Below are 15,340 nucleotides of genomic sequence, written 5' to 3'. Positions count from 1 at the left end.
ACAGCCTAATCTGTTGATTCTTTGCAGGCCACAATAAAGTATTTGATTTGGTTTATTTTAAATCAGGTAGCAGGAATCTTGCATTACACTATCAAGCTGGCAGAATATTTGGGGACTCAGGTATATGCAAAGTTCTGGAGGATTTCTTCCATGTAGCTGTGCAAAGATCAACAATTATAAACTGAAATGATGAGTGCCTTTAGGAGATGCATAATTCTTCATAGGGAAGTGGCACGGAATCCAGTTCATGCAAACTGCCCCACGACAATTAACTTGTCAAAAGTTTGTACATTTTCCAAGTGGTTAGGAACCAAGAATCCAGGATTAAGAGCAGCCAGATGGGTAAGAGTAGACTCAGGTTTCACTAGTTCCACCAACAGAAAAAACCTTCTCCCAGAGACCTTTTTTAGTTTGTTTTTTGGATGAGTCAGGATCTTTGACCAAATGGTTAGAAGCATCCTACCACCTAAGAAAAGCACCCTAAGGGCTCTATCTAAATGCTATCATTGTCCTCTGCAGATTCTTGATTTGATGCAAGGAACATGGCAAAAAACAAACAAAAAAACCCTTGAATAATCTGTTTCAAGACTGTTTCTTATTGTTTTACCTGCTGAAACTGTTCTATTAGATTGGCTCAACACAACAATGCAGGCAGATTGAATTAACGGTGTTTGAATGCAACACTGGATTTGCACTCAGTAGTTCTGGGCCATTTCTTCCAGTTCCAATTCCCCACACAAATGCTGTTAAAAAATCCTATAGCCACACCCAGTTGCTAAGAAACAACAATTCTTCTGTACTTGTTGAGATGTAGCAAAAGAAAAAAGCTAGAAGAGCCCTGATGAAAAATCAAAATTTAGGTTGGAAGTTACATAAATCTTAATGCTATTGGCTGCTGATGATCTTTCAAGGGAAAGTGACCAACCACTCTAGATTAGTGGACTCAAAGTGTAGAAGAAAATATTTAATCTAAGCAAACAAAATACAATTGTATAAACTGGGGTTTTCAGAATTTTATTGATACTATTAACTAGAGAGAAAGCATACATATTGTAGCTGTCATACAGTCAATACATTTGCAAGTTTTTCTACTTTAAATTCTCTATACAAAGTCATTGCCAATTGATGAGGTCATTGATGGCATCGGGCTTAAAATAACCAAGAGGTATAAAAACAAGTTTGTCATCTTGCCCTGAGTGGAAATGGTGAACAGATACAAAAACTGGATCCTAAATACTGATGTCATAATATACATGATTTAATGGTATATGCAAGTTATCAACTTTTCAAATTAAGTATAAACAATCAAACTACCCATTTTAGTCTGACTTTTTTTCCTTTGTATTTAGATCACAGAAGTCAGCAGTAGTTATGAAAATATGTTCCTACCATTAGATATTCATTATGTCATTTAATTGGCAATTTTACAGATCGGATATTTCATGTTATATTTAAACTGAGTGCCAGCACTGAAAGTATCCACTCCTGTTAGTGTTTTAAAAATTGTGTGCCTATATAAATAAAAATCTAAGACATCTTTTTAAAATACAGTAAAGGAAAAGAAACATTTCTTTTTCCAGGCTACTCTTAATTATTACCAACAACATACTCCTAATTTTTGGCAGTTTGTACTCTTCAATCTGGAAAACCACAGCAAGATACTCATCAAGATAAAGAAATCTCTGTTGCTAATGATTTGTTCCCTAAAAGAATTAAATGCAAGATTTCAGTAACTTTAAAGTTCTTTTAAGGTAAATGTTTATGGTGATTAGAAAGAATTTTCAGATATAAATATATATATATATATATATATATATATATATATATTCTGCATACAAAAGGGTCTCATGGGGCTTGTCAGCAAGTTGCCATAATAGAGCAGATCAAAGTTACCAGTACTGTGTTCAATCCCTTTGAAAATATCCATATAGGCTTTACTTTAAGCCCTGAGCCACCTGTTGTGACAGTAAAGTTCTGAAAAAGTAACTTGAAATCCAATTTCTGCATGTTCAGTTTCTTTCTTAAAAGAGCAAGAAGGCAAACACATTTTTAAAACTTGGTTTTAAAAGATTAAGCAGAACAGAAGTAAAATATATCTTCAGGTTATAAACAGAATTGTATTTTACAATCCACCATCCCGACAATATAACGGCCCACAGCAGTGCGCAGAGGGATCTCAGTCCAGAGGTTGTGGGTCTGCAATAGGCATGGTATGAAGTACTTCATCTAGAAGCTGGAGGGCCCGGTGTAAATGAATTTCAATCCAACAGGGTGTTTCTTTGATGCTCTGTCTTGGGTAATCAGGTCCCCAACCTTTCACAAAACTCATCCTGAGTATGCATAAGCGGCGAAGATCATCTACGCCGATTCCAGCAGCAGCCGACAAACCTAAATAAGAGGTTTTGAGTAAGTGTTCATGTGCATTTAGTTGCCTCAGACATGCTGTTTTACGCAACACCTAGCCAATTCTACATAGTAACCTGTTTGCTCAGCTGTTCCTTCATGTACAGTTCTCCCTCTCTACAAACCATACCAATCAACATTTCTAGATTTGTGCTACAGATACATGTACCTGTAGCCTGTGTAAGCTACCAGATACAACCAATTAGCCTGAAAACAGTTATGTGATGCAAACCAGTCTTAAAAGCCCATTTTAGAAAGTTAAGTACACTAGAGATACTTATGTCTGGAATTAAGTTAACAGTAGACTGTCAGCTTTATGAGAAAGTATTGACAATTCAATATATAGCTGTGCCATCTTGATTCAAAATGGCCCAAAAGACAAATCCAAATTAAACAAAAGCAAGCAAAAAGGACTTCCAAATTTGTGTATGTAATTTATCCAGATGCACCTTCTATGTACAAGCACATGTATGGAGCCAATCTCAGTTTTTTCACTTCAACATGATAACTTAACAGGACTGTACAAATCGTGTTGGGAAAGCTCCAACATCTACTGCAGTTTATTTGCTGCTAACGTGATTTCTTTAAAATATTTGCAGAGTGGGGTCTAAAGCCATAATTGTCATTTCAATGTGCTATTAATGAGAACTGTTTGTATTTCCATTTTAAACCTCTATTTCAGTGAATTTAGCTTTGCAATAAACATTTCCCAACAGTGTAAGGTTGGTACAGACAATAGATTGCCTTCTCAAGGAAGATTTTTTCTGTTTAAAATGTTTAATATTTAAAAGCAGACAAAAATGTACTCCATATTTAAATTAAAAAACCTTACCCAAATTATTCTGTTTCTTTTTTATATTGTTTTGTTCATGTTTAATGAAACACAAGAAAAGATTAATACGGCAAGTGATCATTAAATAGGACTGGTGCTTTCTGTTAATATAACAAGTTAAATGTTGTGGCCAAAATAATTTTCAATGTTCTGTGAAATGGCTTGAAATATCTACTTGCCAACAGCAATACAGAAGCTAGAGAAGACTGATTTGCTTAAGTAAGTGTCCAGCATTTTCCAAAGTCTGGCTACTTATTTAGGTGCCTAAATATGGACTTAGGAGCCTAAACTTAGGCACCAATTTAAAAAAACAAACAAACAAAAAACTTTCCTCTTAGCAAAATTCAGGGCAAGCTCAGTGACAGATCCCAGCACCTTCCTCCAGAACAGGCTTCTTACATGGCTGTTTCCCTTAGACCTCAGTGATGGGCCCCAGTCTCCCCCCCTCCCCTCCCCCCACATTTCTTTGGCGGCTGACTAGTACATTTAGTTCTCTCTGGGAAATTTTTCACACTCTGTTTTAGGAGGGGGAGATACAACTTCGTTTAGAGGAAAATAGTTATACTGTTTGACCTTTGTGCCTCGGAAGCAGCGTACTTTATCACACTGCTTTTATACACATTCTGTAGCCCCGTTCACACCCAGAATTTCCACAGACTTCACAATGGGAGCTTCATGTGCAGAGAAGCTACAGAAAAGGGTGCTTTATTTACTTGATAAAAATAAGAGTAAGTCTGAAGTGTGAATAAGCAGAGATATAATATGGTCCCCATTCTCTGTAGGGTGTTTTTCCTTAAAAAGAGCAAAGAAATTACTTAATGTACTTACTGATAGCTGGGGCTATTCCACCTACTGATCCTGGTCCAGGGATGTTTCCAGCTACTGCTGCAGCCTGGGCAGCAGCTGCAGCTTGGGCAGTAGCAGCCTGCTGCTGCATCTGACGATGACACTGGCGTAAATCAAACACCTTTAAAAAAATATAAGTCCTGCATTACATCGATTTATCTTAACCACTGAGGGAAAGAGTTCACAAGAGCCAGTGCTATCATTGCTGTTACGTATGAGATAAATTAAAAATCGTAACACCACAGAGTTACAGGCAAGCTTTTACCAACTGAATTTTTATTTCTAGAACATACAGGGGTCAAAAAAATTCTATCCATTGTTTTTACAGACTCTTCCAAGATTTGAGCACTAGTAGCTTTAAAAAAAGCCCAACACATTGAGGCCCTGACTGAATCTGAGTGGGCTAAAGAGGCTACTTGTGTAGATCAAATTGCAGGATCAGGGCCTAAGATTGTCACAAACCGACAAAATCCAGGAAAAGGTCATAGCTTAATACTTAATTTAAAAAAGCAAGGCATATAAATGAAAAATTAGAGATGTGTCCTCCTAAACTTTGAGAGTCCCCATCTGCTTTTGTCACAGCCTTGTTGAAATATGGAAATTTACTTACACAGAATACAGACACATGGTAGGCCTCAAATTAGAACAGCTAGGTTTCAGTTTGGGGGCACACTGCTTTTTTATGATCAGACAGGTTATTGAAATACACAAGAATTCTGCTCTCAGAGCCTGAGGGTTTCTGCAGTGAATGAAAGAAATCCAGAGCTCTGGTTATGTTGCCCAGCAAAGTAGTTTGGTTTTAAACCTCGTTTTACCCTGAGATGTATGTAAAGTGAATGTTCATTTTAATGTAGGTTACATTTGAAATCTTGTAGAAAAATATATGATTTTGTATAAAAAGTTTGACTTTTGGTGGATTCATTGGTTCAGTATTTCCATGTCAATGCTTTTAAAAAAATTAGCTATTTTTTCAAGATTTTAATATTACATTTCAAAATATCTTTTTTCCAAAATGAGAAAAATAATTGGACCATATTATAAGCTTAAGTAACCAACTTTTTGAATTAACTCATTTGAACAAAAACTGCTAAAATGCAATATCACTGCTAAGACTGCTTGTGACAGAATTATGAAATGGTTGGTTGCTTCCATAACATCTAAATAAACACTGCCAATTTAAAAAGCCATTCATCAACAATAAGACAAACAAAACTTCATTGGGCACTAGTTAGAGACTAAAACAGTTTTGTTTTTTTTAGTGGGAAAAAATAATTTAGGTTATTTGGTTTACATTTCTTTCAACACTTCATAAAACAATTTCTTTGCCATCTACAAAGAACAAATTCATTTGTTATTTCCTACAACTGTCATCCAGGATATTCAAACCAACCTTTATATATGCACTTGGGTAAATCTTGTGAACTGCATCTCCTGGTGCACGCCCTGCTTCTCTATCCAAGTAGTAACTCTGAACGAAGACTGCGTGGTCACTGAGGCACCTAACCCACACGTCGCCTTCACCTTTACATTCCAACTGCACCCCTTTACCTATGTGCAACCTTAAAAAGGGAAAAAGGTCCAATGTACTTATGTTCACAAACTACACATTAGAACCTCCTTAAAGATCTGTGAGCCATACACAAATCCTAAGAGTTCTCAGCAGTCCACTACACCATAATCTAAATTCTAGGCTGTAAAATAATTTACCTAGAAGGTGAATAATTAACTATTTTTCAAAGAATTGGGATTGTTGAAGTCTTAGCAGCAGTCCATTGCAAGCTATGCAACAAAGCATGAAGGTATATCACATCCACTGTATAATGAGCACACTGCACTGTACATGTAACATTAACTTTATGGAAGTAGCAGCATGGATAGGCAATGTAGGTCAAGGAACATTTAAAGTAATTATAGACATAGAATCTGCATTCCAAAACTGTATCTCAGCAAACACAACACTTGGGCCTCGTATTTCAGCAGAATAAGGATCCACACTGACAAGTGTCCTAAAGTGTTTGCAGCGTTGCTGTAGCCATACTGTATTAAAACATGAGAGAAACAAAATGAGTGAGGTAATATCTTTTCCTGGCCCACCTTCTGTTGGTGAAAGATACCACCTTTCAAGCTACACAGAGCTCTTCTAAAGTCATCCAAGTGTACAGTCCTGCACTAGAGAACAGCAGCGTATACATCTTTTGAAGCAATGCTCCAATACAGCAACATGACCTCTTGGTGATGCCACAATAATGCACCATATTTTAAGCTAACTAACTATAAACACTTGAAATTATTTTAGTCCTGTTGTACTCCTGTTCGTTTCGTGGGGAAAGGACTTTATCACGAGCAAAAGAGTTCCTGAACGCCTTTTTCTGCTCCTTCACCAAAACTTAAGTGTGAGGTGAGAATGAAAAACAAGTATCTTTTTTCCATTTGCCTATGATGCTCTAAAGAACCTGTGTGCTTCACTTAGTCTAATCCTTGCCCTTACCCTCAATAGATTAAATCTTCTCTCCCCAAGCACAAGGACACAAATTGTTCTTAAAATTATGACAACTTTCAAACACAATTATATAAACCAACAAATGAAATATGCCACATCAAGGGGCACTCTCCTGGGCCACTCATGCACTACTCAGATGGATGAACATACCCAAAGTGTGAACCCAAAGGCCCAGGAAAACACAAGCTGCAGTATCGTATCAATCAGAATGTACATAACGGAACTTATATCTTCAAAAGAAAGATATATACCAAAATCTTGAACAATAAATATAAAATACAACCAAAGTCTGGTATTCCAGAAGACATGCAAAATACCTTGCTCTTTCAATGGCTTCTGTTCTGTGTACATTAGAAAGCTGGCCCAGGCAAAAGCGGTCTCCTCCAGAAGGGTCCACATAGCCATCAACAGTAACAACTGGACAGCTTGAAGGGACTTTAAATGTCTCCCCAACTTGCACATCCATTTCAAAGTAAGCAATTGAACACCAGTACTCCGGAGCTGGAGAAGACAAAGAACAGGCTGAAATGTGCCAGTAAAAATCCTGCAAAACCCTGAGACACAAGTGTTTAGAACTTTTACCATTTGTACTTGCAATTTAATTTTCAACAGTGTGTGCATATATGTAAGAAGTCAGTAGTGAGCTTAAATGAACACAAAATTGCCTCCGCTTTCAAATTTTTATGTATCATTTACTAGTAAATGTTTTGCACATTAGAGATGAAACAGAAACACCTGGGCAGGAATGAGGTCATGGTAACTTAAGCTTGCAGTTGCATTTAAAAATTATTCTAACTGCACCTCAATGTCAATTAATTTGCATATTAATTATACTTTTTATATACAGATAGTACAGGTTGATTTTTAGGAAATTAAGACAGAATCACTGCAAATTACTAGGAGAAATACTGTTTTTATCATAATAGGACAGACACAAAAGCTTCCAGTTTTTACAAAAACCCTTAAGGAACAAGTATTTCAGACTTATGTTTACGAAACAATACTTAATTACAAAGAGTGTGGATCATTATAAAAATATGAATTTTTATATAAACATTGAGGTCTTATCACCAGTTAAATTCAGCTTTCAATCACTGCCAGTTTTCCTTTCGGTGGCAGAGGCCAATGAACAAACGAAAAAATAAGTTACTGTTTAAATCATACAAAATGATATAACCTGTGTGATGGACAAACTGTATTATTGTAACGTTAGCATACTACCTTGCATCTGCAAGTTGGCTAGTTTTCTAGGTTTTACACCAAAACTGTACTTGCTTAGATTCTATTAATTGCTTAAACTAATAAAAATCTGTTTTTTCTATTTAAAACCCATTCTTTGAAAGTGTGGGCCTTTAGTTTCTGGAAATACCAACAGTTATCATTCATCCATTTTGTTCCATCTCAGAATGTATTATTTCTTGTAACATATGCTTGGCATAGCTTTTGAAGTAGGTGATACATGGCTTTGGATCAGGCCCATATGGAATACATTTAATTTTCCATTATACTTTGAACAATTCTTCAGAAGCATGCACTTACCAGGATGATTTGATATAGGAGGCTGGAATGCAAGTTCATTGTGAACTGGCCCTTTAAAAAAAAGCATGAAGTTTATTTTACATGAAGATACAGATTTATGAGTAATTTTGTTTTGGTAGAGTCCACAGTGTGCTAGGCACTTTCCAAACAGAGAAGAGGGTATGGTCCTAGCCCTGACAAGTTCATTCTAAAAACAGAGATCAGCAGAGAGGTTAGTCTTGGCAAAGCATAGTTAACTTAACAGTTTGTTTTAATTTTTATTATAAATTAGCTATGCTCCTCATAGGCAGCACAGGAGAAGTACATCTTTAGAAGGGATTAAATGTGCCGTTTTACAGATGAGTTCAGGATATGCATCATGGACAAAGGCACAATGGCTTCTGGGAGAAGATGACAAAGTTGGTAGATGTCAATGGATGAGACTGTCCAAAGTGAGAGGAGTAGGAGGCCAAGGAGATAGCCCAGGAGTACCAAAATCCATTTTTAGAAAAGTCAAAGTATTAAACTGGAAAGCCAAGTCAATATTGAAAACGTTTATGAATAACTTAAACACCAGAAATATTTTTGAACTCCAGTACTTCAGATAAACAAGATGGAGTATGGAGTGGGAACCAGGTAGAAGGGAGTAATATAAAACTTAATATCAGAGTCTAAAATATGTTTTGTTGATACAGGAAAACTGCCAAAGTAATTTATTGCAATAAGTGATTTTAACTCCCGCTCAGGAATAGAGTACAGAGCATAACCACTGCAAATAGAATAATTTATAAGTACAATAATAGGAAATCCAGAATTATCCCAGTGTTTAGAGATTACTGAATTCCATAATAAAGGAGGACAGGCAAAACTAATTTTAATTTTTGTTCTTTTCTCACCACACTCCTTGCTCTTAGATAACCTATCTAATCTGCTATACCTTTAGGCTCTACTGATTTCATTCAAACCTACTAGATTACAACATGGTAAAACAAAAATCAATCTATTTTGCCTTGAGGCCAAGAGCTAACTAGTAATATTTAAAGAAAATCCATTTACAGGTCTGTTTTGTAGTAAGTGCAAACGTATGTGCCAAATGTCCCCATGAATTGGGTTGTAGTGGGGCCAGCCAGCAATGATTTTTAACTTTTATTGCACATAAATTACACTTTAAAAGAAATGCCTAAGTACTGTAAGTTATTAAGAAAATGAGACTTTACTCCAAATATGTTTCTAAAGGATCTGAAATAGGAACTTGAACCAAAAAAGGCCAAATATTATTTCAAAATCTACTTCTGGACCAACACTCAAGGTCACAGGAATCATTTACAGCCAAGTTATAAAGTTCTATAAACAGAAGCTAAAAAGGGAAATACGAACAGGTTTTTAACTGCAAAACTGGATGGTGCCATTATAATAACTAAAATTTTAATCTGCTCTCACCTGTTTTCAGAGAATCATAGAATATCAGGGTTGGAAGGGACCCCAGAAGGTCATCTAGTCCAACCCCCTGCTCGAAGCAGGACCAAGTCCCAGTTAAATCATCCCAGCCAGGGCTGTGTCAAGCCTGACCTTAAAAACCTCTAAGGAAGGAGATTCTACCACCTCCCTAGGTAACGCATTCCAGTGTTTCACCACCCTCTTAGTGAAAAAGTTTTTCCTAATATCCAATCTAAACCTCCCCCATTGCAACTTGAGACCATTACTCCTCGTTCTGTCATCTGCTACCATTGAGAACAGTCTAGAGCCATCCTCTTTGGAACCCCCTTTCAGGTAGTTGAAAGCAGCTATCAAATCCCCCCTCATTCTTCTCTTCTGCAGACTAAACAATCCCAGCTCCCTCAGCCTCTCCTCATAAGTCATGTGCTCTAGACCCCTAATCATTTTTGTTGCCCTTCGCTGGACTCTTTCCAATTTATCCACATCCTTCTTGTAGTGTGGGGCCCAAAACTGGACACAGTACTCCAGATGAGGCCTCACCAGTGTCGAATAGAGGGGAACGATCACGTCCCTCGATCTGCTGGCAATGCCCCTACTTATACATCCCAAAATGCCATTGGCCTTCTTGGCAACAAGGGCACACTGCTGACTCATATCCAGCTTCTCGTCCACTGTCACCCCTAGGTCCTTTTCCGCAGAACTGCTGCCTAGCCATTCGGTCCCTAGTCTGTAGCGGTGCATTGGATTCTTCCATCCTAAGTGCAGGACCCTGCACTTATCCTTATTAAACCTCATCAGATTTCTTTTGGCCCAATCCTCCAATTTGTCTAGGTTTGATACAGCGCAAAGTACAGCTCACCAACTCTCATGGAGCTTTCGTATTTAATTGTCAGAATACGTTACACAGTAATTATAGTTTTATAATTAATAGAATTTATGCTTTTGGGGGGAAAAAGTCACAGGAGAGATTAGATTCTGCCATTATGCTACAATGACAGCATACAAAGTATAGCAATTTGAAAATCCACAAATGCTTACAGTAATGTCCAGGGTGGGGCATAGGTGGGTGATGCTGAAGATGCCCATTCTGATGGTGAGGTATAGTAGGTGTGTAGGCTGCCGTTCGACTTCCAGTCCAAGTCGTCGTACTATCTAAAAGAAGAAAAAAAGGACTGGACTACTTCGCATTTAAGGGAGCTTACCCATGTCATTTCTATTTCTTTATTTCTCCTGAATATTTATTAACCGGTTTTAGAAAACTAAAAAGAATGCATGTACGTGTATACTCACTGTGATGGTAAGTAGCTGGCTGAGCTGTAAACCCATTCTGCTGCGTTCCTGGCTGAGGCCCTGAAGCAATCTGTAACAGTCCATCACTATGGCTACCTGTCAATATACTGGTTGGCTGACCTGGTAAAAGAACATACTTCCCATTCATAAATATTCCACAGTTTTATTATAAGAGGGAAACTGCACAATCCTACTGAGGAAAACACATCCCAATTATTAAGGCTATTACAATAAAGCTGCTAGAATTTAAGGATATATTTCTTGCTGGAAAGAACCTTAGAAAGCTGCAGGTAAGATACTTTTTGCATCAGCTAATTTTTCTTCTATTCCGACAGCGCATTTTGTGTCATATCTTATGACTGGGATTGCTCTGCACATTTTTATTTGCTAACAGGAAAATGGATCTTTGTTTTACTCAGATTTTGTTTTGGATATTTTCGATATAGGGAAAAAAGAGAAGCTAAAGGCTTCACTTGAAAGATACAGAAAAAGCAACATGCTTCACGCAGCCCCAGAAACACTTATTTTCAATAAGATTTCCACGGACTTAGAAGAGGCATCAAAGACTGAAAGGAAATGGAGACTAAATTATCTTCACACTCTTAGAGCAATATGATACTATGGTGATGGGAGCGATACAAAACCCAAAATACAAATGGTTTTTCTAGGCAAGGACTGAGGGATGTTGCCGAGGTAGCGTGGGGATCTTTGCATACTGCTACTCCCTGTCTGAGTACAGAGGATTTCATTTTCTAGAGCTATGTGATAACTGATTCAATTGAGCACTTCCACACAGCTAAATTCACACAAAACGTTTAAGAAAAATTAGATATGGCATACCAACATGTTCATGAGGATTTTAAGAGAGTCTGCAATTTTTACAGGCTTATTTTTCAAGTGGTTCAATTATTTTTTTTCAAAAAAGTTAGAAGAGAAGGTGTCCTCAGCTTCAGAAAGTTTAAGAACTACTTCTTCATATATCCAGTTTTATTATCCCTCCTGCTGATTTAATGGAATACTGAAATTTTCCATTCCCACCCCAGTTGTTCAATACTAATGCTAGTACTCCTCAAGGGTCAATAACTTAAACACCACAACAATGAACAGTGTTTGTAAGGGTTTCTCAAGAAGTGTGTATCAGTTTTTTGTAGTTTAGAAAATTCAGTCAGTGTAATAGTTGCGGAGGGAGGGGGGGGGGGTGTTAACAGAAAAAACTGATTCAAATTCTAGGCTCCAAGTAAAATCTCATTTTAACATCTGAGATCAACAGGTCACCTGTGACTGGAATAACAAAGCGAGGTATTAGTGTATTTAATTCGATAAAACAAAAGCAAGTTTCCTATGCAAATGTCCACTTTAGAGAAGATCAAATGGTTGTGCCGTTCAAGGATTCTGATTTTATATTCCAGATAGTCTAAGTTTCTTACTTGTGGAAGCCACAGGAATGTTGGGAAAGTTGGTGGTGCTGGTAGTGCTAGACTCAGTAGGAGCTAACATAGCTGGGGTGCTGTAAGTCTCAGTAGAAGCCCTGTTACTTGGTGGATGCTGGATGGTCTGGACTGAATGGCCTTCAGCTGTAGATAAGGACTGTCCTTCGAAGTCATGAACATATTCATCTTTCACCAACATACTTGATGGAGCTATGAAAAAATAAAGGTTTAAATCCTTAAGCATGCATGTGCATTTTACTAATTTATAGGTAAGTACATGGAGCAGCTCCACTTCCAAACAATTACAACAGTATTAAAGCTGCATTCTTGGAAAAGCAGTGTAGGCAACCATCTCTGACCTACACAGACCTTGTACAACATTGTGGGGCACGTTCTCTAGTTTACAAATAAATAAGCAATTCATCCAGTAGCTGAGAACTGTAAAAAGTAACTTTATAGCACACCAAAGAACGGTGAGCTCCACTTGCTGCCTCTGAAATAGCAATTTCGTTCCCAAATTATGCATATTCTAACACCATGCTGGTTTGTGTTCATTAGAGTATGGCTGGAGGGGGTGAGAAAAGTGGAAATGCACTGTCAAGCACTTTAACTTACATTAATGCAATATTGAAGTTACAACTTTAAACAAGCAATTCAGAATATGCAAACTCCTCATAATAAACTTAATTCAACAACACTGCACATAAGAAAAAGCCTTTCTCTCCTCAAGCTACTTTTATGCAACACCCTTTGGAAGTGTGCATGCACATGGCAAGGCACTATAGAACTCACTTCGTATTTAACAACTACTAATCCAAAATAGTATCTGTGGCTAGTGTGGGTGAGTTACAATTATATGAACACTAACTTTTGCATTCTGTATTTAATGTTTTAAACTAATTTTTTACATTGCATTAATTCCATGTTTGTTTTTGGTTTAAGAAATGTCAAAGGATATTAAAATATTTTCCTTTTGTTCTCTATCAGTTCCATAGTTGTAGTGAGATAGCAGCACAAAAATATAATTATGTAACCAATACATACCATGTATTTAGTTACTGTACTATAAACTTTGGTACAAACTTGATACTGTGCACATAAATCATTTTCAATTGCTTCTACTCCTTCAGTAGAAAGCAAACTGGCCTGGAGTCTAGTCTATCAAAAGTTCAAATTTGTAAAGTTTAGCCAATCGATTTGATTTTTTTTTTTTTTTTTTTTTTTTTAAAGTTTATGTCCAAGACTTCCAGGCACTTGAACCAACAAAAAATCCCACCACATCTGTCCTTTAAGAGGAAAGGAAAACCCTAGCTTCGGTGCATCAGTTGCATACACAATACAGTTACAGAAATAACTAAAACCCTATCATGTTGCTTCTCTGAGTATACCTGGAAGTAAATGTTTAATTGTTTCCAAGTTTTAAATACATTCCCCCCAGTTTACCAATATGATTATTCTCCAGCACACCTGCCACAAGCCTGAAGTTAGAGTTCAGATGTCTGAATTAGTTGTGCAGTCTTAGTTTTTAATACTATTTTACACAGGAAAAGTCTGTTTTCCTCCTATCACCTAGCTCAGATGGTAAATATACTATACTGCCAGACTTATTCTGTTCAAACAAAAACAAAAAACTTTTTGGCTTGTAACTTTCCATGCTTGCTCTGATTCCAAATGAGAGTTTTGGGGAAGTTACAAATGAGTGAAACTAGAGCAACGACGAAAGGCAAGTTGAAAGCTTAGGCTATACCTTTTTTGATGCACACACCAGATTGATTCACGTACCACTATTCTGAAAGGTCTCCTAACTAGAGGAAATAAGTGCATTTCTATCCTTGCTTTCCCTCCCCCTCTCAGCATGTGAGAACATTTGTGAATATGCTATTTAAAGTGCAATCTAGTTCTTTTTACATAGAAATCTTTATCAATTATAAACAACTAACTACTTACCAGAACTCTGCAAGGTCAGTCCTGAAAGATCTTTTAAAAAGAAAAAAGGAATCTTTTAAAAAGTAAAAATATCTTTAAAAACCATGAAATGCATTTACAAGCTTGCAATACATTGAATTCATAAATATACACAAACTAACAGAAATTTGAGGTTAGTGACTACACACACTATGCCAAGACATCACAGAAATACGCAAACTAAAATCACTCTCCTACAGTTTACATGAACTAAATACCACTTCATATTCAGTTCTGAAAGGCTAAAACTGCAAATTTCATCCCTATGCCTCAAGTTTATTCCAAAGTTAAACTTCAGTAACTATTTCCAATAAATAAAAGGTAGAAGTAAAAGTAATTCAAAATATACTTGGTCTTTAACTATGTCATTATGCACTCATATTTTTATTTAAGTCTACATTTTCTAGAACATAAGGAAAAAATATTTACACTTTACTTCCACTGTTCCACTTTAAATCGACAGACTACTTACCAATGCCAGGTGACACCACACGTTCATAATGGTAAGGATTCACACAGACACTGTCACATTTTAGGTCAAAAGCATACTGACAATATTTAACATGCTTGAGTTCATTTTTGTGAAGATCAGGCCACCTCCAAAGACGAGCATAGATCACGTGTGGGAACCCTTTACGACCAGCCACCTAGAAAGTTAAAGACACAAAAGTCAACTGGGAAAGTTGGGGAAAAAATAAAAAATGACTTTCCCTCATTTCCCAATAACAGAATAAGGCTGGCTAGAACCGAGCAGATACCTTTCACTAAAAATTTCTCCTGCTATGTTTTTAAAAATACTTATCCTCCAAAACTCTGGATCCAATAGAAAGAATCCAAAAAGAAATCCCAGTGGATATTTAAACTAATGCAATTATTCCCAGGAGAAAGTATAAGACTGTGACAGGCGATACTGAAAATAAAATGGCCAACACAACAAAAGTGGTGGGAATTCACAAGTTATATGAAATTGCAAATCATAGCCTCCCAGAAGTCTGTCAATAAAAATTATGGGAGAAACTGTAGAATTTTATCTCTAGATTAAAAAGCTAATACCTTAGCAGGATGTGAAATGGTCTTTCTATGTAACCTGTGGCATGTACATTTGAAAAAACAGGTATT

General features: G+C 36.7%; 1 protein-coding gene across 5 annotated transcripts in view; it reads right to left on the bottom strand.

Moving 5' to 3' along the window:
* Nucleotides 1–993: 993 nt before the first annotated feature.
* SMAD4 (SMAD family member 4) overlaps nt 994–15,340 on the bottom strand; it is a 31,240-nt gene continuing 16,893 nt past the window's right edge. For all 5 annotated transcript variants that reach the window (XM_043546704.1, XM_037902518.2, XM_037902519.2 and 2 more), the window contains 10 exons: nt 14,694–14,868; nt 14,204–14,233; nt 12,254–12,466; nt 10,827–10,946; nt 10,575–10,688; nt 8,121–8,171; nt 6,899–7,082; nt 5,472–5,640; nt 4,064–4,202; nt 994–2,388 (listed from right to left, as the gene is read on the bottom strand). In XM_043546704.1, coding sequence (XP_043402639.1) covers nt 2,177–2,388; nt 4,064–4,202; nt 5,472–5,640; nt 6,899–7,082; nt 8,121–8,171; nt 10,575–10,688; nt 10,827–10,946; nt 12,254–12,466; nt 14,204–14,233; nt 14,694–14,868 — 1,407 coding nt within the window. In that variant the 3' untranslated portion in view covers nt 994–2,176. The remainder of the gene's footprint in view (nt 2,389–4,063; nt 4,203–5,471; nt 5,641–6,898; nt 7,083–8,120; nt 8,172–10,574; nt 10,689–10,826; nt 10,947–12,253; nt 12,467–14,203; nt 14,234–14,693; nt 14,869–15,340) is intronic.

The sequence above is a fragment of the Chelonia mydas genome, chromosome 5 (genome assembly GCF_015237465.2).
Source record: "Chelonia mydas isolate rCheMyd1 chromosome 5, rCheMyd1.pri.v2, whole genome shotgun sequence".
NCBI lineage: Eukaryota > Metazoa > Chordata > Testudines > Cheloniidae > Chelonia > Chelonia mydas.
Note: the sequence above shows the minus strand (reverse complement) of the source record. Positions and strands in the feature narration are given on the sequence as shown.